Source organism: Oryzias latipes, chromosome 14, assembly GCF_002234675.1.
Source record: "Oryzias latipes chromosome 14, ASM223467v1".
NCBI classification, from domain to species: domain Eukaryota; kingdom Metazoa; phylum Chordata; class Actinopteri; order Beloniformes; family Adrianichthyidae; genus Oryzias; species Oryzias latipes.
The window spans coordinates 25324467-25351422 of record NC_019872.2 but is presented as its reverse complement, the minus strand read 5'-3'; the positions used below and the strand labels follow the sequence as shown (position 1 = coordinate 25351422).

The window sequence follows — 26956 nt, the reverse complement described above, 5'->3', positions numbered from 1 at the left end:
TTCAGAGGCAGCTTAGCCCACGTCTCAGACATTAAACCCACCCAGACATTTAAGTGCTTTTATTTCCACTCATCCGCATCTCCTTTCTTTATTCAGAAGTGACTTTATGAGGGTGTTATACTGCATGCAGCGCTATCATCACCATTATATGATTATCTGCCACTAATCTCTCCTCTGTACTGGTCCTGCAGGACCAATTTCTGAAGCTGGATCGTTTCTTATCTGCATTTTTCGGCAGCGGGCGCCCCGCTTCTCTCTAGAGATGAGGCTTAAGATGATGGTCTTCTAGTAATGATTTCATTTCTGCCTTCAGTGAATCCCAATTTGATCAGTAAAAGTTTGCAGCTTTGCGTCAAGGAACATGTGCGGTTTCACATGTGTACCCATTACCTGGTATTCATTGTTGGAGATGATTTTAGTGTTGGGTTTTGAACTCCTTCCTTTCAGATCCGCTTTAACGCTCCGCTCTGAGTTCTATTATGGAAAGCACATGGTCGCCGCATGCAGGTGGCCGTTAACAATCCTGGCAGCAAACGCAGTTGTTTTCTCCTCTTCTCTCTGAGGAGCTCTGGAGCCTGTCTGAGTTTTTCAGCTGCCTTTGATTTTCCCAAACAAATGTGGAAAACATCAACCTCCTCATCTGCTCTCATCTTTCTGAGCACACAGGCGAGAAAAATGACTGAATCTGCAAGCGGCTCAGTGATGAAACGACAAGATAAAAATTAAAGATGCAATTTGGTTTTGTTTTTTTATTCCTTTTTCTGTCTTATGCAAGAAAGAAATCCTGACTGAGCGAGGGGTGGAAGTGTGTATGACTTTCAAAAAAATATCTCTGAAAGATGCCATAAATGAGACAAAAAATAATAATTTTTAAAATGTATTTAATTTACATATATTTTTTATAAAATATTAACTTGAATGTGATATTTATTTGTCCTGGGACCAATTTCTGTTGTGTAATTTGAAAGTAATGATTTTGTTTATCTTTTCTTAATTCCTAACATTACTAGAGATCATGATAAAAATGTTAAAACCTTGATTTTGTGTCTTTATTCGTATTTAAAAAATATAATAATGTTTCGTTTTTGCATTATTCTTTTAACTTGACTTCATTCATTGCATGTTTTGCTGCTCTGAGATCCAATTTAGCTTAATATTTGTCTGACTTTCTTTATTTTTTTAATTTACAAATTTAAAATATGTTTTGATGTAAATATTAAAACATTTGTAGGAGTCACAAAAACTGAAAATGTTTTGTATTAATCTGCATTCCTGTTCCAATATTTATTTTAGTTTATAGCAAGCTGTCAACTACAATGCTTTTTATGCGTTCTGTAATATTTGCCTTTAATTTTATTTTTCCAAACCCAAAGAACCAAACTCATTTCAGATCATAGTGTGAGAGTTATTGTTAAAGTTTAATTTCTTCCTTTGCTTCCCCCTGTACAGACAAAAGACTAATTTATACGTCCTTCCTCCAAATTGCTGAATGAAATGAAAGAGGGCTAAGAATTCATCACTACTGAAATGGAAGCAGAAAACAAACCCATCCAACCCCCCCCCACGCACACACATCCACCCCACCACCGACCAACACCACCCACCCTACCCCCAACCTCAAAATCAATTTCCTTTAAATGGAATTAAGTGAGATTGAGGCACACCACTTTATTAGTTCTTCAAAAAGCAACCCTCACAGCAACTGACACGCACACACACTTGTACACGCTCCCTCTTTCTCCTCCTCCTCTCTGACGGTTGCTGTTTTCCCCTCGATGGAGTTTGATCGACACGCAGATGATCTATAAATAAAGGCTTTTTCTTCCGAGCAGCCAAGTCAAGGCGGCCGCTTGCAGTTTGGCTCCAAGGTCACGGCTGCCTGAACTCGCCTTCATTGCATTCATTCACTGCTTGTTTGGGAAATGGCTTTAACTGCTCTTTAAGCTAATGTAAATCTGTTGCTTGATGGAAATGGACACACAGGTTGAACAAATGCACGCTTCTTTCAGGGCACTTTTGAGATTTACTCTCTAGGAGGAGCCAGCAAAGCCACCTATAATCTAAATTTAAGCTTAAATATTCTTTAATTAACAAAATAAGACCCATGGAAAAAAAAAATCACAAACAAAAATATCCACATGTGCAGATTATTGCTAAAAATGACACAAAATAAATAAAACTCTTGTTTAAATTAGTAAATATATTTTACATAAACAGCATTTTTGATATACGTGGTTCATTTAAATTTGAAAAAATAAAAAAACGTTAAAAAAAATGTTATGATTTTGTTTTAAATATAATTTGTATAGGCTTAGTTTTGTTGATTTATTTCTTAATAGGTCTGAAAGTAAAACTTTGAAAATGAATGAGAAAAGACATCAGAAAACCCTAAAATATGAAAGTTTATATAAATTTACTTTTTTTCTTTTATTTTTAAATTTTTTTAAAGATTTTAATTAGAAGAAAACTAGTAATAAAGCCAAAATCTATTCTGAACTAAAACCGTAAATTGTTACAAATATGCAGCATTTGTGGTTTTAAATTTATTTGCTCTACTTAATACACATTCTTTGGTTATAAATGCATTTTAAAAATAATTAAATTAAAGGAAATTGTCATTTCAATGTGTCAAAACCTTGCTGTTTTCATTTTTTATTAAAAACAAATTTGATTTTTTTACAAGTTTGCCATTTATGATTTGATTTAATTGACATTATTCCTCTGTTTTCTGAATTCTTGAAACATTTTTATTCAGCTTGTTGCCTGTTTGGTGAGGTTTATTTTACACTCCTTGCTTATTTGTGCTCATGTGCTCCACATCTTTACTCAGTTAGCTTCTTGATCTCATGGAAATCATTTCTTGTCTTGTTTCTTTCTCAGTCCATTATTTTGCTGTGTATTTCATTGTGAAGCTGCCAGTGAAGGCTGAGAATGACTGTGTGATGTCACGGCCCCGCTGTTGTCATTGTGGGATGCTGGTGTCTGTTTTGCAGTACAAGAAGTTCACCGTTCTGTTTTTTTTTTCTTCTTGTGTTTCGTCTGCAGAGGAAGAAAAGCCCATGTATGTATTTTAAATGCACACCTCTACAACAAAGGAGACTTGTAGTGCGCCGCGACTTTTCTGTCAGCCCTCCACTCAGGAGCCATCCTCTACTGCTCCTGACAAAAGGCGCATGTTCGCTGCATTCAGCCGGCCCAGAAGCATCCCATGCCCATTGTACCTAACACCTTTATAATTCAGCAGCGATTTGCCCGCTTTTTTCCTGTGCGTTCACGTATAATTTGCTGTTTAAGTTGCCCACAGCCTCCTTTCTGTCCACCTCTCCCTTCCTTTCCCTTCTTCTAAAGCCATCTGAGAAAACAAAACATACATCCCATCCTGTCTGTGTTGCAAAGGATGATGGGTGCTGAATGTGTGTGTGTGTATGAGGAGGTTAGGGACAGTAGAGTGAGGTGCTAAAAGCCTTTTGTCCAGCAGGAAAGGCGATGTCAGCAGCCCCAGTGAGGGGGAGCGGGGTCATTTGGCTCTTGGTGTGTATGTATTTGTGAGCATGGGTCGGAGGGCCTAAGAGCCTGTGACTAATGTGGGTTTGCAACCCCATCAGCCAGCCCCCTTTTCCCTTTTTACATTGTCTGCCTCCACTGTCCAGATGGCCGGAGAGAAGAATACGTCCAGGGAAGGCGAGGAAAGATTCCAATGCAGGACGTGGGGTAAAGGTGAAGGGGTTGGGTGGGGTGGTGCTTGACACGGTGGAGTTTTTTTTTTCCTTCCTTCAGATAGTTTCATAAATTCGGTAAAAACCAAATAAACACTTTCTTTTGTTGGATGCAGCTTCAACGCTTAGCAGCGTTTTTGACCGTTTTTTTTTATTAGTTTTTTTTTGCTACTTTACAATTTGCTCTAATATACAGTTTTTTGCTTGATATCCATCTTTTTAGTACAACGCCAGCTTCCTTGTTTTAGGCAGAAACAGTGTATTTGTCATTATCTTACACGTTAAGTCCACATTGAACCTGAAACTGTGACAGTTTTGACATTTTTTTTACCTAAAAATCACAAAAAAGTGAGTAAACCAACAAAATGTAGAGACAAAATCAATATCTATTAATTCAAAAACTAAGCAAAGACAAAGTCAAAATCATTTAAGAAAACAGGCAAAGTTCCACTAAATATACAAAATTCCAAGGATTATTTTTTCCCACGGGGGATTGCAATTATGTGTCGTTGTTTGGTTTGTTTTAAACCAAAAATTTCAATGCTAAAAGCTTTTTGAAACTTTTATGTTCAATCTTGAATAAAAACTACACAAATGGAGGGTTTGTTCCTTTTTGTCATTATAAACAGCTGATCTGATTGGAAAACTCACCAGAGAATTCAGACTACTGACGTTTGACAAGTCCTCAAATCTGTAAAAACCTATTGAAATCATTGAAGATTAAAAGAAAAAAAGTGATTAACTGGTGGAAAAATAATAGAAAATAAGTGTTTTCTTACTAGGAGAACATTTTACTTTAGAATAAGACATCAAACTGTAGAATATTTGTAGTTTTTGTGGCTAACCAAAACTAAAAATGTAAAATCATAGTTTATTTTAGGTAATGGAAAACGTAAGGATACTGCAGAAAAAGCTTGAAAAGTAGGACAGTAAAAAAAAAAAATATTCAAAACGAAAATCTGTTTCTTATCTATGCTATCCTTTTTTTTTCTCTTGCCTCACATTAAGTCCATAAGTATGCCAAATCAGTAGTGCCCAATACGTTGATGATGATAAAGGAAATTAAAAATTGCTGTGAGCCAATCAGCAAACTTGCTGTAAAGTGTGTTACTTGATTGACTTGCAGAGAAGCCAATAAAACATCCTCCCTGCACATCAAGTCAAATTAAACTTTATTTATTTAGCAGTTTTACTATAAAAACATAACACAAAGTGCTTTACATTAAGAAAAAACAAGATAAATAATATAAAAATGAGTACGAAAGTTAAAATAGAGCCCCCTCCCCAGACATGCATGTTCCCATCAAAATGGGCGCCGCGCTCCGCTTGCAGTTTTTCTTCCTCCTAAACCTCAGAAAGGTGTTCAGCGTCAGACTCCTAACCATGGATCTATAGCTGCAACATGCCTTATTTATTTCAACAGTCACTCAAAAAGAACCTCGAACAGGATGCACACTAAAGATTTCTGGTGTCGGCATGCCAAACACAAGTGACTTTTTTTTTCTATCATGTTCTACTGTCATATATTCATCTAGGTTTATCAATTTAATAAAAAAATAATGGTCTGATTCCCTTTAAAATCTACTTTTCATAATAAGTTTGTGTATTTAGGTTCATAAATATGAACATTTTGAATTTTGATTTTACATATATGTAAATTGTTAAATATATATTATTAGATCTTTTGGAGCTCATTGTTTTCAGAAGTAGCTCCAATGCAGGAAAACTGTGGGCACCCCTGAACTACAATCATAAAATTAAGTCATTTTCATGAAGTTGTTTAGTTGGAAAAATCTGCACAAATCTTTGTTTTTGAATTGCAAATATATCTTTGTATTGAATTTCCCCCATATTTGGTTAAAAATCTACACATTCTCGTGCCTTCTTTTGAGTAACTATACATGAAAAAAACCTTTGCATGGTAAACACTGGAACTCAAGCAGATGGGGGGGGGGGGGGGGGGGGTCCAAACTTTTTCAGCGCATCTCTGATCTTCGTCTTTGTTTCACTTGTTGTCTCGCATAGAGTGAATTGTGGGAAAAGTTTGAGAACGTCAGATATTTATATCCTTATCCATCATGCAGTCAGGGAGTTGTCTGATCTGCCCCAGATTTCTCTGCAGCGCATGACGTTGAGTTCAAACATGGAGATGCAAACATTTCCTCAGTAGCAGAGCTTCAGAAGGCTTTTTCATGCGGCAGTACGGTCCCAATAGATCCTTTATGCAATCATCAGAATAGACTGGTAAAGCAAGGATTGATTTGATTTCTGAGATATACTTTCCTTTTTGTTCTATTCAAGTGATCAGGACTATTTCTAAGGGAACATAGTTCTTTTCTGTTATCTAGAACAGTGCAACTAGAAATGTCTCCCAGCTGTCAAAGACCATGCCCTTTAATTTAAATTTTAACATATTTTGCTTAGATTGAGACCCTAAAATTTTCTTTAAAAATAAACAACAGACATGTTGCTGTTCGTTTATGGCACATGTGAAGTTTTGCTAAAGAAGGAGGGACCTGATTTCGTTGCCATCATCCGTCTTAGTGACGGGGATTAACATCAACCAACAGGTTCACTGATATATTTAGAGTGAAAATGTCTCTATTTCCTGTTAAAGAGAAAAATAAGACTGCACTCAAATGTGGTGCTTCATCTGTAAACACGCAATTGAGCATTCTGTGTGGAGAAAAGCCGGCATACAAATGACCGAGCTGCGCAAATTTCTCTGTGGGATACTCGAACCTCCCACTGAAAGCTGTCATTTATTTTCATTGGTTTGGTGCAGTAATGGACTTCGCTTGAACAACATCTTTGTATTTAACCTTGAGAATGAAGCATTTGAGTGCATATGTGCATTTACGTAGCCACAAACACACAAGGAGGCGCACACTTAACTATGATAATGATCGCCTCGCTGACCAATTTTTTTTTTTGTCTACTTCTAATAGCACATTCTGCTTAGTGTTGTTGTTTTTTTTTTATTACAAAGGAGCTGCGATGAAAATAATGTCCAGCATTTCAATTTGGTAGAGTCACTAATGCTCAATTGACCAGCAACAATAAATGTGTAAGTTGCCGAGAAGACATTAAAAAGCTTCTTAATTTCTCAAAACGTGATGCTTGCTGCATGCCAGAACTGATACTGCAGAGGCAAGTTTTCTTAGCCGTAGACCTATAAATGAGCTTCTACAGATTCTATAATAGTCTGCATCATTATAGTAACAGATTCTGGTTTAATTTTTCTGTGTACTTCGTGTCATTTTTGATGTAACTTTATCCTTTTGTACCGTCTCCTCTCAATTAGCCTGAGGAAGCTGTTGATGCATCATCTAAATCGTGAACTCTGTCAGAAAGAGGCTGTTGTAGCTCCAACGGATCAAACAATACATGACGATGAAGGGCGGAGGTGGAAAACGTAGTCCAACTTTAAAATGCTTAAAATCAGAGGTCTACTGGTTTTCAGTGTCAAGACTTCAGATGCAGATTTTTTTAGATTCATGCAGGAAAATCTGGAACATCCAGTGATCATCTTTTACTCCAAAAATGTTCAAGTTCAGACTAAAAACTATTATTTTAGCTCAGTGCAGCTCAGAGTCCTCTCACTGCATTTGTCTCTTTTTTTAAAAATGATTCTTTACTGTTTTAAAATACTTTTTTCTGTGCTTTTTTCAATGTAAAACTCCTTTTGCTTGCCAGTAGTGCTAGATATTACTGGCAATCCACTTACTTGATTCATTTTAGTTTAAAAATTAATTTATCATGGATTTATCTAAATTTTCCTCCAAAATGATATTTCATCTTGAAAAATGATGATATAGATGGAAAAGAGGTCAAACTTAACTATTAAATTCCAGAATTCATGCATATCAAATTAAGTGAAAACAATTGCCTGAAAGATGAACAAAAGAAGCAGCATTTTTATTGGGGAGGGTCTTTAACTACGACAATATGCCCCTCAGAAAAACCTTTACAGATATGAACTTGAGCGTCTAAAAAATTGTGCTTTAAAATTGAACGTTCTTGATGAAGGCCAAGCTTTTAAAATATATTTTATTTTGAAAGCCCTTTTTTCCCCCAAAGCTTGGCAGCGGGTCAGTCTGACCCTTACAGGCTGTTTTTATCATTCGGTGAAACCTGGTTTAACAAAAACAACATAGCAAACTATTCTTTCATAATTTAGCCTTCCAGTATGCTGCTTCTTTATCAGACTCAGCTACTGTACGGTTCATATTGTCACCTCTTCCATCCTAAATGGCTCCTGCTGGCCATTTACCAGCCGCATCAGCCACAGCCTCTCTCCGCTGAAAACGGACCGCTGTCAGAGCAGCTGAAGAAAAGCGAGCCAGTTGTCACGGTCAGGCTGGCTGAGTTACGCAGGCCAGCTGTAGCTCAGGAGCTGTCCTCTCCCATTTCCACTCCATTTATCTGTTCCTTCTTCACTTCACTTCCTCTGCCGGTGGACCAGCGCTCTGTTGGTGCCCAGCTCAACAGCACCCAGTCAACTGTGGGAGAGCTATTGGAATCTTTGTTGTCACTTCTTTTTTTTCCTCATATAATTGGATAATTACTGCCCATTTGTTCACTTTTTTTTTCTTTTTTTTTTTACATTGATGGTCCAAAGTGGAAATTCAAAGCAGTTTTAATTGTGCAGAGTCTCTAATGATTGATTTTAGAAATAATTCTAGTTTCCAAACCGACAAATTAAAGTGGACAGCAGTTATGAAGATGATAACTGGAGTCGTGCAGCGGATAAACGCAGACAAAACCCAAGTCTTTCCAGATTTGACCCACTGTCAAACAGATCGAGGTCCAGACACAGCTTTCTCTCTGTTTCCTTTTCCCTCCCTTCCTCATCTCCTTGGTATGAATCTGCCGTATCTCATTCCCCAGCGCTAATTCCAATTTAATTGCCAGTAGCCTGAAGCCTGCTCAATAGGAGTAACAAATGGTTTGATTCTGTAGACTTCATCAGACTGCATTTTAAATGCAACACAGTAACCCGGTGCGAATGCCAATGAAGCCTGGCGAGTTGCTCCTCTGTTTACTAATTATCCTTTTTCTTACTCCAAGCCACATTGCACAAGTTGTCTGATTAAATCGGATTTGTGGGGATTGGAGGGTGGGGTAGGTTGGTGCTCCTGTGGTGGTGGTGGCGGTGGTGGTGGCAGGGGCCAGCTGGATTAGATGCCAAGCGTGGTCCATCTTTAAAAAGGGTCCTCGAGTCCAGAACAACGAGGGTCTGGCTGTGAGACTGTAAATCATGATAAAGGGCTTTGTGGCCGTTCCTCTCTTCCCAGCTTGCATCTTTGATGATCTTCACAGTCGGCTCGGCGCTAAGAAAGAAAACAAACAGAGATGAATAAATTCTACTGACATTTTAGGATTTAGATCTGCTGCAAGCTTAAAGGTGGGAGAGATCTGTGTTTAACATCTAAAAAAAAACAAAGAGCTGAGCTTCTGGAGAGCTGATTTTATGCACGTTCTGTTTCAGTGCCACGGGGGCTTTTCCATTCTTTTAGCTTATTTGTTCAGGTGAAAATGTAAATCTTTAAAATTAGGCCGCTGCTAATTATTTTTTTTTTTTTTTACTTTGTCTTCTGTAAACAACTCTAAAAAGGGATCAATGATGCGTTTGAACAGAAGCACGTTCATACATAACAACTGCTTCAGAAAGCATTAATAAACAGAGAGGACGTGAATTTGTGCTGATGAAAGAAACTGATTAGAAAAAAAAATAAATCACGTGATTTGGTCTTTTTTTTTTCCTTCCAAACATTAATGACGAATGGCATTTCCAAAAAATCGGAGGAATGTTTCCACACTGGTTAATGCCACAGCTTGAGTAATAATTTGCAAACAGCAATAAAGATCTCTAGCTGTCACAGTACAGTATAGGAGAGGATTCGGCTAGGCCGGGCTGCTGTGCAGATGAGGAAATTTGCACGGCTATAAAGACCTCTCCCTGTCAACTAAATGGCCAGTTGAGCTGCCATATGGTTGTGCTGACATTATCTCTGGGTAATTAATATGGCATCTCGCCTGGCATCTGGTGGCATTAATCTAGCGGGGAGCAGTTCATCTTACAATGTCAGCGCTGCTGCGGGCCCGATGTGAATTATCTCTGCCTGATGTAACTGGGAGGCAGCGACGGAAAATAAAACATCACAAAAGCAAAACACAGCAGAGCAGTATTGAGTTTTTTCTCTCCCCCCCCTTTTTTTTTAAGAGATTTCTTTTCATTTGATCTATTTCTGCATTATTACCTCAATACTGATTTGTTTTAGCTTACTAAGCATTAGGGTAATTTGAAATATCAATAAGATATGTTCATTTTAGTTAAACGTTTAATTAAAGTTTTGCAAATCACGAAAAATTGCAGCTGCAGTGCAGCTTCTTCAAGCTAACGTTTAGTGTTAACGGGGATTAAATTAAATCATGCCCTGCCTAAAAGCGAATGTTCTTTGCTTTTGTTGCTCGATGCAGTAGTTTTCTCTACTTTTAAAACTCCTTCATTGTTACCAATGCCTCATTTTCATTCCTCCCTGCTTCAGTTTGATCAATAAATGCTTCAGTGGAGGTGTTTTAAATGAATTAGCTGTAGCACAAACATTCCATCTTATTTTCTTTACTCTTATACACAAACAGAGGCTCACAGAGGAGCCAGACTGATCTGGTGAGATTAGAAGACAGTGTTAAGGGAAGGCTGTGCACAGCTGGATAACAGGATGCTGTGAATGGGAGGCTCTGCATGATGAACATGGCATTAAACTGCAGGTGATGAATAGAATTCTTAAATACAGCAACTCTTGAAACCTATTCTTCTGACAAAGCGCGTGTCATGCATGGTGTCTCGAACTGCAGGAGTCGAGGGAAGAAAAACGGCATCAAAAGTGATGCAAGAAAGTTTGTCAGTAGAAGCTTAAATTCAGAAAAAAACATATCAGAAAATTTCACTCTTTAAAAGATTTAAAGTTTTCCAGACTTCATCCCTATTATGCACAGTGTTTTATTGCCAAATTATAACTTTTAAAAGCTTGGAACAGACTAAGTAGAAAAATTTGACTAAGCCTCGATCTGCAGAGTGATGAAATCCAGATGCAATGGGTGTCATTTAGCTGCTTCAACAGGAGCATCTTTCTTTTTTTTTTACATTTTTGCTTCTGTATTGACAGGCAGAAGTCTTCTGCTCTGAGCTTTACTGCAGTCAACTTAAGGATAAACGAAACTTTAAAATAATGGCATTTAATTTTCATTTTGGATGTTGTCTGAAGGTGCACCTATGGGTATGAAAAAAAAAAAGAAAAACAGCCATGTTCTGGATAAAAATGATGCCAAACCATCCACAATTCAATCAATCATTCAATCAATTAATTACTTTATTAATAGAGCACATTTTATCAACACGCTGGAGTGCAAATTGTTGGCCACTTTCCAATGATTTTGGAAACATTTTCAAAGTCAAAGCAGCTTTTTGTTATTCTGTTGTGTTATGAGGAAACATAAACTAAGCTGTTGACAAAGAAATTCTAGATTTAAGACTTCTTACTTTGCATTTAAATAATAGCAATAATAAATGAAAACTGTGGTGACAGTTGTTTTTTTTAATGTAATTATTTTGACAGGTAAACTTTTTGTTGTGTAATAATAATATATGATAAAAACAAAAAAAGAGTTTATTTTATAGAAAGTTTTCATGCGTAGAGTTTAGATTTATAATTAAGCTGTGTTTTAAGATCACACACATTAACAGCACAGTTAGCTTCTGTATTAAGTATCAACTACGGCCCGGTGAAGTCTTTGTCTGAGCAAAAAGATAGATGCTCATAATGAAAGTTTGAATAATGCTGCACGGCAGCGTAGTGGTTAGCGCTCTCGTCTCACAGCAAAAAAGGCCTGGTTTGAATCCCAGCTGGGACCTTTCTGTGTGGAGTTTGCATGTTCTTGTGGAGGCTTGGATTAAATCCAACAGTTAAAAAACATGCTTCATAGGTGGACTATTGTCTCTAAATTGTGCGTGTGAGTGTGGCCCTGCAACAGACTGGCAACAATGGTGTACCCCGCTTTTGCCCAATAGTAGCTCCTATAGGCCACAGCAACCCTGTGACTCCAAAAGGGATTCAGCAGGTGCTGGAGATGGATGGCATTATGGCTGAAGATGGTGAAGGTTTTGGGAATATTGAATCTGATACATTTCTTGGACCTTCAGGATTGCTTTTGTCTGAAAGTCTAGGAGTTGTCTATAGTTGTCCCTCAATATGCCGAGGCAGAATGCCTCCATGGGGAGATATTAAGGACAAATTCCAACATAAAGACCTTTTTTCTGATGGTGGTAATTCTAGAAAGCATTCATTTTCTCTTTTCATGACAATACCACGTCTCTGGCGACGCCCCATCGAGGCTGCAGCAAAAATGACCTTTTCAAAGGGGTTTTAAACGGACGTGTGGTGAAGCCTGATTGCAGATGAGAGTAGCAACAAACACTTGATGGAGCTAAAGAGCAGCAGGAGCGTCAACCTCGGCTCCATCCCTCGCTGCGCCGATTGTTATGACGGGTGTTTGTGGTGACTGGCAGTTGGATGTCAGTTGGTAGCTGCCAGAGTGTAGGCTTCAGGTCGGCTGGGGTGCCGGTGACACTCCGATGTGCAGCAAAGACCATCGGCAAGAAGACAAACAGAATCACTGACATTTGTGTTAATGAGCAGCTTAATGATCGTAACTTTTCCGGATCAGTCGTGCTGGTCGTTCCTCTTAAATGGGACGCACGCCAAGGGCGATTTCTGTTTCAATAACTCTTTGTAAGTAGGCAAAAAGACAATCCGCTTAGTCTTGCATTCAAATTTGCTATAGCTGCATTGGGTTACAGTGATTTAGCTGCTTTAAACACAGATTGGAGCTCTGCAAAAGAGACTTTAACAAGAGTAAATATAAGATAAGAGGATGGGAATGTCTCTTAAGAGAAGTGGTCAGCTTAAACGCAAAGTGTCAGATTTTCTTTTGGTTCCTTCAATAAAAATGAATGTTTTTTATTTTAATAAAAAACCTTTGACCAAGGACTCGTAGAGGATTTGTGAGGACGACATAATTGAAAATGTGCCACAAAAAAAAAACAGTCTTAAATGCTGTTCATTTTTCTATCGCTCATCTTTTACAGTATTTTGGCTGCTGAAGAGAAATTTCTTCCTCATCCGAGCTAAAAATGTGAGAAATCCAACAAAGCCAATCCTCCTAAGAGGCATCTCTTCGAGTGTCTATTCCCCTCGATGGCTGTTTTGACTCAAATAAAACGTCCTTGTTAGTTTGTTGTCAACATTTCTAAGATGTTGTTGTTTTTTTTTAAAGCTGGAAATAATACGTTGTGCAATTTAATAATGTGTTTTATGAAGGTCTGTAGAGATTAACCCTGTTGTTGAAGGACTCTTTTTGTTTTTGTTTTTCTTTGTTTTCAGTTGCTGTTTTCAAGCAACTTTTTCAACATTAACTCTCTTGTTGAGACTAGATGAAGGTCATAAGTCGGAGTTTCTGAGAGACACTTGATGCCTGCGGCTCACAAAGATACCATAAGCTCAACAAGTCCACACACCTTTTGGTTCTCTTGAAACGTCACCTTAGCACCCACCGTTAATGTAGATGCCTACACGTGCAGGCCTCACCACAGATAAACTTTTCCTCCTTATAGATTGCTATTGACAAGAGCAAGCAGTAAAAGTGGTTGAAGCCTGTCGGTAATGGCCTGTGATTGAACACCTTGTGCAGAGGTCCTGCTGCTCTGTGCCTCATTAAATCTGGCAGGTCTTCTGTTCAGCACGCTGCATTGCACGACACGGGCAGGACGCATTTAACTGCCTCGACTGCACCCGTCCCAGAAACTCTAAGGTTCAGGGTGGATTTCAAGAAGCATTTTGTTAAAAAGCTATAACCCTGTGAAACACACTACATCAAATGATTGACAGAAAATGCGATTTCTTTTTAGAATTAAGATGTTTTTTTAAACCCTTTTTTTAAAAGTGATGTAGATGGTGTCAACTGTGATACGTTAGGTGACTTGGTAAGTTTTGCGCACAACTATGTTAGTTTGAGATGCAAAAGTATTGTCATGATGTCCAGCAACAGACTGGCGACCTGTCCAGGGTGTACCCCGCCTTCGCCCAACAGTAGCCAGGATAGGCTCCAGCATCTCCGTGACCCCAAAAGGGATAGAGCAGGTTAAGAAATTGGATTGATAGAATATTTACATGACTGTTCAGGGGAAAAAAACACCCTATTTAACCCCAGTCTCACATCGGAAACGCATATTTTTAACATAGTGTAAATTTGTGTCAGAATTCCCTCACTACTCAAAGCGCTATATAGGGCATTCGCCATTTTTCAGGGTCTCTGAATCTGCAATTCCAAAATTCAGAGACGTCAACATTACCCAGAAGCATAGGTGGAGCTAGAATATTTTGTATGGGGGGGAGAGGGGGAGAAGACTTTGGAAGGGTGGCAAAACACCAGAGTGGAAGGCCATTAAAAGTATGTATTTCAAACAGTTTTATTATAATTATTGTCTTAATTTTACTCTTGTGCTATCATAGATGACCCCACCCTTACATTGACGTGTTATCCCTACTATGACAAAGGTGGGTAAAGGTGGAAAGATTTCATGTAATCCATGGACACCATTGAGGTTCACAAATCACTGAAGAAAAAAGGTTCAGAGCACTGTCTAGTGGGTCTAGATGACCCAACTCCCAATGTTACAGTGCCTAGGATAGCACAAGGGTTAATTTAAAAATGTTGCTTTTGTTAAGAGGCATCTTCATCTTTGTCAGTAATTTTACTATTTATAGGTCAGAAATTGGAGGGCAAGGCTTTTTGCTGCCCCCCACCCCAAACCCTGTAGCTCCGTTCCTGCCCAGAAGTCTCTGCAAAAAACTAGACACTGTCGATCCTTAATAGTTTGGCTAATATAGACCACAATGCATTGTGTTTGAACAATTTCTCACTTGAGAAAATGTTTAACATTTTTTTTTTTATAAATCAACCTAGTTTCCTTCATAAATAGTCCATAAATAGTGGATTCATAAATAGTCTTTGTAAAATCGTCATATCTATGTGGTTTCCATTTCAGCAAATTTGGTCAACTTTTACCGCCAATTTTTTTCTTTTTTGAGATTTCATGGAAGTAGCGATTTTGAAATGTGCAGGAAAAGTCCTTCTACTGCCTCTAATGGAATAATGAGTAACTACAGCACAGTAAACTTGGACCAAGTCATCTACAGTAGGTTTTTTTAAGGAAATCTAGGATCAGAAATAAGTTTATAAAAATGATTATACAGTCCTCCTTCCCTATATCGCAGTTTATCACATTCTTGCAGATTTTTTTCATTGCATTTTTGAATGCTGTTTTTTTTTAAAGCACATTGTGTTCTGCTTCCTGATTGGCTGTTGACCATGTCAATCAATCTCCTCTGTTTGTAAAAATCTTGAATTGCAAGCAGATCTTCAATTTCATTTTTTAAAACTGAACTTATTTTTTTAAGAGGGTTTGAACTTTGAGAGCGTTTAGAGAAAAGTGTAAAGCTGATACTGTCTGTCTGATAAAAGTGCATAAAGTATGTAGTAAGGCATCTTAAAGCCTCAGAATCCTACTTCATGGATTTCACCTACTGCAGGTCATTTTTTTAACATAACTCCTGCAATAAATGGGGGACGCCTGTATAGCGTTAAGAGCAGAAACTAACTTGGCTGTTGAAGATTACAGTATGTAAAGTATGGAATAAGAACATCTGCGTTTAATCTGTTTAATCTAGGTTTTGGTTCAAGTTCTGAAGCAGCACAATTCGATTACATTTTGACTTTTTTTTTTCTAACCTACGCAAAAAAATCTTTTTAGTACAGAACAAGTGAAAATAACATTTAATTACTAAAACTGGGAATATTTGAATAGTAAGGGTTTATTGTTCAATCCCTCTCCCCCCTGATAGAAATAGGCAAGAGCTGCCTCCCGTTTTATAAGATACTAACCAAGGTATTAAGGTTTATTAGATTAGATGTGTGGGTGGTTAACCTGCTGCACTTTGAAATCTGTGTCCAGCCTGCACCCTGAAACCATTTCTTTGCTCCTCGCCCATCCGGCCTCTGTCACCTCCCATTGGGGAGTATTCCTCTCTATTACCAGCCTGTGTCTATCCCCCCACTTAAATAACAGCAGCACAGCCACTCTCGGACCATTAAGATACTGCCGGCACTGCGGCAGCTTCGCACAAAAAACGGCCACAAACTGCCCGAGCTTTTATAAATAGATGGCACAGGAAGTGGGGAGGCTGGTTAGAGGAGGTAAATTATTTCAAAACAGCCAAACAGGACTGAGACTAAGAACCCACAGCAGCTCCAGCGGCTCATCCAGCTCCTCCTTTCAGGTGTCACTTTGGACTGACTCAATTTTACACTGTAATAGACCTCCTGGTTCAACTACTTTTCTCCCACCTTCCCTTCCTTTTTTTATCTCTCAACTGCTGTCTTTATCTATCAAGAGCTGACAGCACCTTTACTCACTGTCCTCCAACACGCAATTATTCCCTTACCGACTTTATACTGTGCCTAATTTTCTACCTGATCTTCTTCACACTTTCACCACTGTTCTTCATACAGGCGCAACCAAATTTTAACAAATAAAAGGACTTTCATTTGATCTGTTATTATTCCAAGGATTTTATTTGTTATTTTTTCACATTTCTTTAGCACATCTGCACTGTTCTGTAAATAGCTTTTTAAATTATACCACTTTGTTGTTTGCATTTATGCTACATTTTTTTGTTCTTGTTTTTATATTATTCTTATTCTTTTTTTCCTCTGCTGTCAGTTGCTATGGTAACGAACAAATTTCCCATTTAATATCAATAAAGTATCAATATTGGGATCAATAAAGTGATTCTGATTCTGATCTTTCTAATTTGAGAAAGGTTCCTGTAACTGTTGAAAAAAAAACACCACGGTTTACAAATCAAAACTTCTCTCTGTGTGTGTTCAGTTTAAAGTTTACTTGGCCTTGCACCTTATTTTATGAAGGAGAGGGGCGAAAAGAATCGTGCCAACATGAAGTTAATTGCTTACAGTGTTTTATTCTTCTTCTTAGAGAAGATGCGCTGAATTAAAAAAAAGCTAACTGTTAAAATAGTAACCTCTCAGTTATGTGACAAGGGCAAAAAGTACAAAGAAGCTGTTTCACGTTGTGCAAAAACGACTCATTTACAATGACTGTGAGGAATTTAAATTGAGAAAGCCTCTTGGGTAAGAGGTGAAATGTCAACTTAAATACAGACTGCGATGAAAATCCTGTTTTGGATTTTTTTTTTACGTTCTTGTGGTTTTTTTCTGATGATGGGAAGAGGGGTGGGCTTACTTCACGGCATCATTCTGGTTAAAAACGTCAGTCATTTTTCAAACACCACTGGGAACACTTTGGAAATTGATCAAAAGATGATTGGAGTGGATCTTTAATTAAAATTCTTAGAAATTTTAGTTTTAAAAAAATGGCTGCAGCTCATATAAATCCTGCTACGTTATTTCTTTTTCTGCTCCATTCTTTAACCACCTTTTAAAAATGTCCATTAGTTTGTCTGAATAAATGTGGGTGCATGTTGGTCAGGTGACTCCATAGTAAGGGGATCTAATGATTTTTAAACTGTAGATAAACATCCCAGCTTGGACCAAAGAAAAAATACATTTTCCAACAACTTGGAAAAAAATGTATTTGTGAGTCTTTATGATCATTATTAATATTTAAAACATTTTACATTTAAAGTCTAATAACAAAAACCTAATATTTTAGAAACAGCAGGATCTGTTTGTTTTTTTTGTGTTGGTATCGTCTCCGTCAATAAATGGTGAAAAACTTAAATCAAGCCCATGAAAAGTCCTGTGAGAAGGACAGTAGGACTGGTCTTCCTGCTGCTAAATTGCCTTCATTAATTGATGGTTTGGTTTTATAACGACTTTTTTTTTCATCTAAAAAAAAAAAAGCATTTTTTTTACTGCCATGTCAGCCCCTACTGGTTGTTTTTAGATGCAAAAATGAGTCATGAGTATTGTTGTCGACTTAAGTCACTGTATTTTACACGTTAAATCAAGTACACGTCGACCTTCAGAGCGAGTACACGACTGGAACAATGACCATTTCAGAAAACAGCTGCTCTTTCCCAAATACTCTCAACCCCACATGAGGAAACCAATGTTTTAGGCAATGAATCACAACAATCATCTCAGCTTTGCTTTGTCTGCAATCATAGATAGCAGAAAATCCAAGTATATGTTAATACGTTTCTTCAGCATCTTTCCAGATCACCTTCTTGAATCATAAAAGCTTAATTTAAACTACAAATGTCATAATTTGGTCAGTTTGAAAACCTTTTTGTTTCTTTTACAAAAATGTAATGTCATTCCTACTATAACCACTAGAGGGGGTTTTAAGTTGAGAGTTTTGCCTTAAATTATAAAACATAAACTTTTACTTTTTTTCATAGTTCTTATGTTTGTATCTATAAAAACATTGTTTATAAACAAGATTATACAGCTACAAAAGACATTTCGTGGACATTTTGATATTTGCTCATTGGTTGAAGTGATTATTCTTGTCTTTGTTCCTTTGTTTAGTCTGTTTGCCACTTTGACCTTTTTGTTTTACTGCTTTATTTTGTTTTCATGAATGCAGCAGCTGTCAGACCCTTTTTTTATGTTGATTCACTGTTGCAGACACATACTTTGTAGACTAGCCCCATGTCGCTAAACAATAACTGCAAAGCGGTCATGATTATAGTGTTTCCACTTTTTGTTCCTCTGCTTTGTGGTTGTGTGTCGGTGGGTGTGTCCAGGGTGTGTGTCATTTCATATGTCCTGTTCCTGCTTGAACCCTGAGGTCAAAGGTATGCTGACTTATCGCATTCCAAAAACTTTGCTTCAACCTTATTCTCCATTTTTGGAAAAAGTCTCAATAAGCTCCACCCACTTTTAGGAGGTTGTCCCACACTTTCTGTCCCTTTTTCAGATGTGAGCTTCTATTATTGTTCTTTGCAACCAACTTAGGAGGTGTGTGACTCCTTTGTTTGTTTTTTCTAAATGTAACAAAAAGACATTTAGTCAAATGTGCCCAGAGTTAATTAAAAAAAAAGGAATTTTCCATCGACAAATCCAGACTTTGCTCAGGCGGAATAAAAAAATAAGAGTGAAATTTGTGAGAATTTTTAACTTATTCACCTAAATCCTCTCAACACTTAAGTAAGTAAGTAAGTAAGTACCTTCAAAGGTAAAACAAAAGGGAAAGATTTTATTCAAATTAATTCCAGTTACGATGATAAATTACACACAAAATAACATAAATACAGATTAAAACTGAGCGTGACTTGTTTAGAATCCTAATGATGAAACTTGGTCACGTTGTAAAGAATCACTTCCACTTTAACAAAAAAATAAAATAAAATAATAATAAAAATTTATCTGCGCTTTTCCTTGGGGCTCAAAGCGCTTCATTGAAATGTCAGATTCAGTTGGAATTCATTGAAAGAAGTGTGACGTCCATCTGATATCTCTGGATTATCTGCAACATAAATTTAACTAGTAATGTTTTCCAAAAGCAGGACTTTTTGAAATATAAATGTACAACTTTATGCAGATAAACTGTTGGGTTTTTTTGTTATAAATGTACAACTTTGTTTTTAGTAGATTCTGACTTTTTTCTTCAAAATTGAACAACTTTATTCCCATTTTTGTTTTGTTTCTTTTGTTTTATTATGGTGGCCCCTAATACTCCATTCTTGGTATTGAGCCTTAGTTTATTTGATGTTGGTTGACGATATGTTTTAGAGAGTTGTTTAGGATCCCAATTTTTATATGATAATGTACTTAAATGAATCATAAAAGTATAAAATTTAAAATCTACTGATGCATTTCTTTTCATGATAATTTAAATATTATATTTAAAAAAAATAAAAACCAAGATTGCGTTTAACTAAAAATGTATTTGAATTTAGATTATTTCACTCAAAGGTTGAGAAAAAAAGATCTTTTAAACTTTTAATCAGTAAAGCCTGTTTAGCTTTGCAAAAAGAAAAAAATCACCAAAGCCTTACTCCATGAGTAATAGCTTTTATAAACTTTTAAAGTTTATTAAGAAGATGGAACAAGTGTGTGGTTTATGAATGTGCTCTGCAGATCTTTGAATTACAGGAATGCTGCAAAAAAACAAAAAAACAAGAACATTGTGGTTCTAACAGGGATTGAAAGAGGTTTAACGCATGCAGAGGTGTTTCCAGCTGGAAAAAAACCAACATGAAAGACTTTGCGATTTCTTTGGTCGTAGCTTTGAAACGGCAGTTATACCTTAAGCTGTGCAAAAGTTCAAAGATGTGGCTTTAAGTAGGTTGTGGGCTAAAGTCAACTTAAATCTGTTCGAGCTCTCCACATCTGCAGATGCACCTGCCAACTTTTTACTGCAGCAGAATCTAAACAAGCAGTCCTAAACTCATTTCATTTGTCAATAATATTTCCTCGCCCGCATTGCAAATATGAGATTATTATTCTTTCGTCTGCTTGGTTCGTTTTGACGTTCTCCACTACATCTGCTGGGACACCTCCCCTTTCATCCGCGCTCTTCGGCGTGCTGAACAACCAAGACAGTGATTGATTTGGCGTATAGGCTGTCATGGACCCTCCTCCTCCTCCTGTGGTTATGAACATGAGGCGGGCCGCTCTTCATAGATTTTTAAATTAGTGTCAACTTTGCCCCAAAGATGTGTTATTGACTGATGAAATAGAAACTGAGCTGGAAACACTCAGTCTTTCCCCCAGAGTTTTCCCCAGCCGGGTAATTGAAAAAGTGTGAAAGGAGTGTGTTCACGGGAGTGTGTTCACGGGAGTGTGCGGTTGTTTGTGAATTTAAGTTGTTTGTGCGCTTGTAGCTTGTGTGCTCTTTATCTCTTCAAGAGAAAAATGCTCCATTCGTGTTGGAGTCAAAATTCAATTGAAGTATCGTATTGGAGATCTTTATCTTTTCTGCACAGCAGCCCTGGAACATGGATATTGTGTGAAGCTGTAATCCCGGTTCCACGAGTGTAGGAGGCTCTGCTTAAGCCTGCGAGGGAACAGTTGGGGAAACATAATGCACCCGATCTCATTGTGTTGTTAGACATACTGTGGATTAATCAGTGAACTTCAGCAGCCCTATTTCTTTTGTCTGTGTCGCTAGAGCTGTTGGGAAATGGAGCACTCTAGTTCAGTGCCACAATGACAATAACTAGAAATCCACGCAAAACTTGCACGTCTGGCTTTCCTTTCTTTTTAGTACATTTTTCACACACATTGCTGGAATTTAGACAGCCAAAAAGCTGATGGATAAAATGATCCGCTCATGTAGCTTTCTAAATACCTGTGGTTCTCTTTCTGCAGGATCGGACATGGCCATCTTCTGCTTGCTTTGTGGGAAGCGTTTCCAGACGCAGACGGCGCTGCAGCAGCACATGGAAGTTCACGCCGGCGTGCGCAGCTACATCTGCAGCGAATGCAACCGGACTTTCCCCAGCCATACTGCACTCAAACGTCACCTACGCTCACACACAGGTCAGTGGAAGCGCCAGCTATCCGCCTTCCCTTTGATGATAAGGCTGTGATATAAATGAAAGCAGCAGTGTGTGCTCCACGCCAAATCATCTTCTGATACATTTTTGCAGCCTACTTCATAGATCTCCATTATGCTTGTGGCAAAGCTAGGTCTCCTCCACCTTCTCGATCCTGATCCCTCAGAGAAAATGGGATATGTAAGCGCTTTGCTGTTTACTTGGTAGCCTTAGGGCCCGCTCCAATTTCATTCCGAAATACCTTCACGGCTAAGTTTCTGCGAGACATCAGAATCACAAACCAACATAACATGCTCCTCTTAGCACATTAGGCCATCATTTGAGGGATTCTTTTGCTCTTGAAATCAAACTATCTTCCTCTTTTTAGATGGTTAACATTGGTTTTTATCATCCAAAACATTCTGGAGAAGTTTAAAATTAAAAATTAAGAGAATAAAACCTTCAGCAATTTTTATTCTAATTACAACTAAGTGAAGGATATTGGTCAAAGGTTCCTTTTTAAAAGACCCACTCTAATCATCCTTTGAGCCATTTTGAGTGATTGTGTTAAATTATAATTATGTTGTTTTTATCCAAAATCAAAAACCTGCATCATTTTCTAGGACGTAGTTTATGCAGAGCGGCAGGAGTTCATTAGAAATCTATTTGTCTGCTAGTGAATGTATCAGACTGGAGCGGAGCAGGGAGCTTAAGGCCCGCCCAGCGTATTTTCTACGTCACAAAAACGATCTTTTTCATTCTTTCGTCTGCTCCTGATTCACAACAGTGAAATGCTCAGAAATTCCATTTTCAGATTCATTTTCTTTATATTTGTCCTCCATCATCAGAAAAATGCCACAAGAACAAATTAAAAACACTATTTTCATCAGATTGGGTTCAGCAGCATCATGTTTATGTCACAAGTTAATAGTCATCAATGTCACACATTTGCAAAAAGATGGATTTTACATATAAACCACTCTTATTGCCAATTTCACCTTTTAAAATAATATCAATAAATAGAAATCTAACTTAAGTTTACAGAATATCCATCACTGTCAATATTTCTTTTATTTCTGTGTTGGATCGATAAAGCTGCTGTCATTAAATTTCGGTAGACTTTCCCTCTCAAAGTCCATTAAGTACTTTATTATTTTCAAATAGCCGCTACATAAAAATCTCTGCAGAGATCTTACAAAAGCCATGAAAAGAACATATTTGATTCAACACTGATTTAAAAAATATATATATAGTTTTTTTTCTAATTAAAGTGAACTTTGCCTTGATGATGATGAACATTATGTAGCACAAGCTCAGATTAGATCCATATTCAAGTGTTGTATTTTGTTCAGAATTAGCTTTTATTTAAATGTAACCTCACCTTTGAAAAGTCTTTTTCTATCTGAGCTGGGGGTTTGCTTTCAACACAAATAAAAATGTATGTACTTCACACACAAAAATTAAGAAGATGGCACAAAAGATGTGGTTCTATCAATCACATAGTCTTCTTTAGCAGACCGCTTAATTTATTTTAACCTATTCTCTGCTTCTCCATCCATTTCTGCATGTGCAAACTTATGTCCTACCCAGTTAAAAAAAAACTTGATATATTGTCTATTTAAATTTGTATTTAACCCTTGTGCTATCTTAGAAGATCCCACCCTTGCATTGATGTATTTTCCGACAAAGGTGGATAAAGGTGGAAAGATTTCATGTAATCCATGGACACCAGTGAGGTTCACAAATCATTGAAGAAAAAAGGTTCAGCGCACTATCTAGTGGGTCTAGATGACCCAACTCCCAACGTTAAAGTGCCTTGGATAGCACAAGGGTTACAAAGTATAAATGAACCGACACAACATTTTTCATAAAAATGCTTGATTAAAGAATTTCGGGTTATTTTACCGAATCTGACACCTTGCTAGAGAACTGTATGTAAATAAACTGTTGTGAAGAGACGCAGCTTGTAGTATAAAGAAACATGTTTTATTACAACATAAAGGATTTAGCCCATCTGACTAAACAGGCTATATTGAGGCCAGCACAAATCATTTCTGAGTCAGTCAGACGAAGACTATTTTGAGTCACCATTTTCTTCATTTTTGGTTCCCTCCCCTGTAATTCTCTGGATCCCGGCTCTCCACTGTGGCTCGGCCTGGGTCCTGATATTCTTTCTTCATGGGGGCAGAAGTAGCCTGACGGATGCGGCTATTCACAGTGGGGGGAAAAAAACACAGCCATGACAGAATATGACCACATGGAAATGAATCCCATTTCACCAGCAGAGGATGGACCCTTTTTTTTCTTCCCTCGGTCTCTCGCCCGGCCGCTTCTGTGCGACCTTAAATAACAGTCTCACTGTCAAAGCCGATTTAGCTCACCAGCTCACGGATAAATATTTGAAACGAAAGGCAGTGAGATGAGAGCAGTCGGCCCTATTTACAAGTCAGGCGAATACACCATTAGTGTGTGATGGTGGATAGGGGGGGATGTGGCTGCTTGAGCCGCCTGTACAGTAGCAGTGCACACATCTGTTCTCTCTAGCAGACATTGAAGAGGACACATGCGGCGTCTCTGATCCACCTGCCCACCCTGGCAACGCAAATGTCACCTCAGCTCGTCTCCGGAGCCGCAGATGAGACTCTGCAGCCTTTTACCACTTTGAACCTCATCCCACTGTGGGCGTGCGTTAAATCACAATGAGGCAGCCGTGAAAGCAATCGTTTAAAAATGATGCAGGGCCTTTTGTCAGGGGATTATAAAGTCACCAACTCACACAGCCATGATGATGGCCAGAAATGAGTCCTAATTTACTCTGAGAGAAAAAAATAATGGTGGCATGATGTTCTCCGTTTGCACTTTGATGTTAATAATATCATGCACGCTCCTCTAGGTAACAAGACAAAAACAGAGCGGAGGAATCAGACATCGTGCTTTATTTGTCGAAGCAGATGTGACAAAAACCCACACAGCAAGTAGAGACAACGCAGCGCGCTACGTAGACGCCGCAAAACTAACAAGTTGCTCTGTTTTTTTGCTTTCATTCCTTTTATGTTTGCATCAAATATGGTGCCTTCATAATAACAAGGCTGCAGTTTCTTTGCACCGAAATTAATAACATTGTTCTTTAAACAATTCTTCAGCTTTGGCCTATTTTAACGTCAACCTGCATTATGGTGACAGTTCATTATTTATTTTAAAAAACACGTAAAATTATAACATGTCAGAGGAAAAAACAGAAACTTACTATTGATTCTTTTAAATATAAGTTACATGTCGAATATGGGGTGTCACAATTTATTGACTTCATTGATTAATCAGTTTATCATTCCAAACATGTCGATCTGTCTGAGTCAAGTTGTTCATTGAATTGGCCTATACCATTGTAAAATCTTTTAAAAATTAAATATATCGGTTAAAATCCATCTTGGAAGATTCGAGATCACATGTGCAAAAATATCTTGCACATGTGATCACATGTTTTTTTTTAAATAACGGAGCCGCAAGAAGCCAGGGTTAGGGTTAGGAGAGGGTTAACACGCGCCAACAACATTTAGCCTTTGATGAACATAAAATCCATGCGGGAAATGCTGCAATCTGCAGCTTGGCTGCACGTAAATACGTGGGAATAACATCAGCCTTTATTTTGTCGGGACACGACTGGAAGCACAAATCCACGTGATTGTTTGAATCGTTTTTAAGGACTGAGCGACATTTCTGCTTTGAAAAGCTCACACTCCGCCCCAAAGACGCTGTGTGAGCTGGCGGTCCAAGCTCTGCCCGGACACACACTTTTACCGGAAGACCCGGTTCTCCTGAGTTCGGTAGCTCGTTCACCTAGAGCTGCAGGACGGATCGCAGTCCTAAGTCTCCCACACATAGCGCACACGTAACCAAGTATCCTCCCTTCCCCTCAAACACAAAGCTATAAGTCCGGCTGCTCCACTCAGAGACACGGTCGCTCGGTCCACCGGTCCACTTGACTAATCAAGTGCAGGAGCGGACTACTACTTTTCTATTTTTGTTTTTTTTTGTTAAAGTCACTTCCCTCAGTTTATACTGGATATTATTTTTTTCATCGGGGATGAGTCAATAGTTGGGAAATAAAATAAATAAAGTAATAAAGTCAGATGATGAATACTAATAATAACGAAAAATTATTAACCAATTTTACTTTTAAAGTAATGTTTTTTTGGCAACAACTGATTTAATTTAGTTTTAAATACAACAGTCTAGAAAGTTATTAAAAGTGATGATTTGATTATGACCCTAGTTATGTGAAAATTGTTTTTAGAACCAAGTAGAAAAGAATTCCAACTTTATTTGCTCAAATTACTTTATTCATGTTTAAAAGTTAAAGGTTATTAAACAAAATCCTGGCATTAAATATTTTGCATTGAAATATATAGCATAAAGAAAGAAGCCTTTAGGTATTTTTGAATGTAAGTCTATAAGTGATATAAAAAAAAGGCTTTTTCACTTTGAAGGGAGACGTTCCTGTGTTTAAGCTTTGTTGAAAGCTGAAACAATAAAGTCCTGCTCTGATCTTCTATTTTCAAAGTGTTACCAGTGGTCTGTTAATTACGATTATACCTTTTGTAGCCAAAAAAAAAATGTGTTGTTCTCCAGGACATAGTTTCTGCAAATTTCATTCGAAAGTTGTGGATGTGAATGTTGACGTGTAGCAACCGCACTCCCTTTTCCCCACCCCATTGCTGAGAGCTCTCCGTTCACACTTTCTCCCACAAGCTTACAGCCCCTCACACCCCCAGCCTAACACTACATCACAAACATTACATCAAAAGCACAATTGAGTGTTTCTTTAATGACTGATCTTGTGAAATTTAAAATTGGAGAGACAAAATTTTTGTGTAGTTTTTTTTGCCTAAGATCCTCTAACCAGTTCAAAAATGTGTTTTTTTTTCTGTCATGACACTGGTGTGCATGTAAACGCAAATGAATCAAGCTTAGTACAAATAGAGACAAATAACTTTCTCCCATTACACCATTTCTTTCTGTGGGAATGGTGATTATGTGAGTTTTTCATCTGGATTTATCACCTGCACTGAATTGCAGTTTTGTAAACAAGTATTTTTTTTATTTTGAAAGGACTACCGTAATTTAAATTAGACCTTGAAGCACTGACAGTAATCCCAAAGAATAAAGCAAAAGGTAAAAAGTTCATTCATATTTCACCACTGCAATCATTCCATGTCAGTGTAGGACTTGAGTGTCGAAGTGCGACAGGATGAGTCGTCTTTGTTAGGGAGCACACACTTGTCCTGCGCACACAAACGCATCAAAGAGGCGCCGAGACAAAACGAATCACTGGTTCCCGCAGGTATTTTCCCAAGGAAATGGGTGTCAATTTTGACAAGAATTCCCTGTAAATACCAAGACTCGGTTTCCAGTTTTCAACCCTAATTCTAATGGAGTGACTGTGGCAGCTCATCTCCAGGAAAAGGCTTTCCTGCAGATGTAGTTCAGTTGTTGCTTGAATCACCGTTCTGTTGAACCAACTGACAGCAGAAAGAGCTGCTTTTATGGACATTTATTAAGTGTGGGTTTCATTTTACCTGTCTACAGCTTTATTTTTTGAGAGCAGCCTTGCTATTATGGGCTTTGACACTAAATCACTATTTAGGAAGAAAA

The 26956-nt window shown here is 37.8% G+C and overlaps 1 protein-coding gene across 3 annotated transcripts in view; it reads left to right on the top strand.

Moving 5' to 3' along the window:
* zbtb16 (zinc finger and BTB domain containing 16) overlaps positions 1 to 26956 on the top strand; it is a 164585-nt gene that overhangs the window by 121368 nt on the left and 16261 nt on the right. For all 3 annotated transcript variants that reach the window (XM_023962110.1, XM_023962108.1, NM_001305414.1), the window contains one exon: positions 21138 to 21308. In XM_023962110.1, the coding sequence (XP_023817878.1) occupies positions 21138 to 21308 (171 nt within the window). The remainder of the gene's footprint in view (positions 1 to 21137; positions 21309 to 26956) is intronic.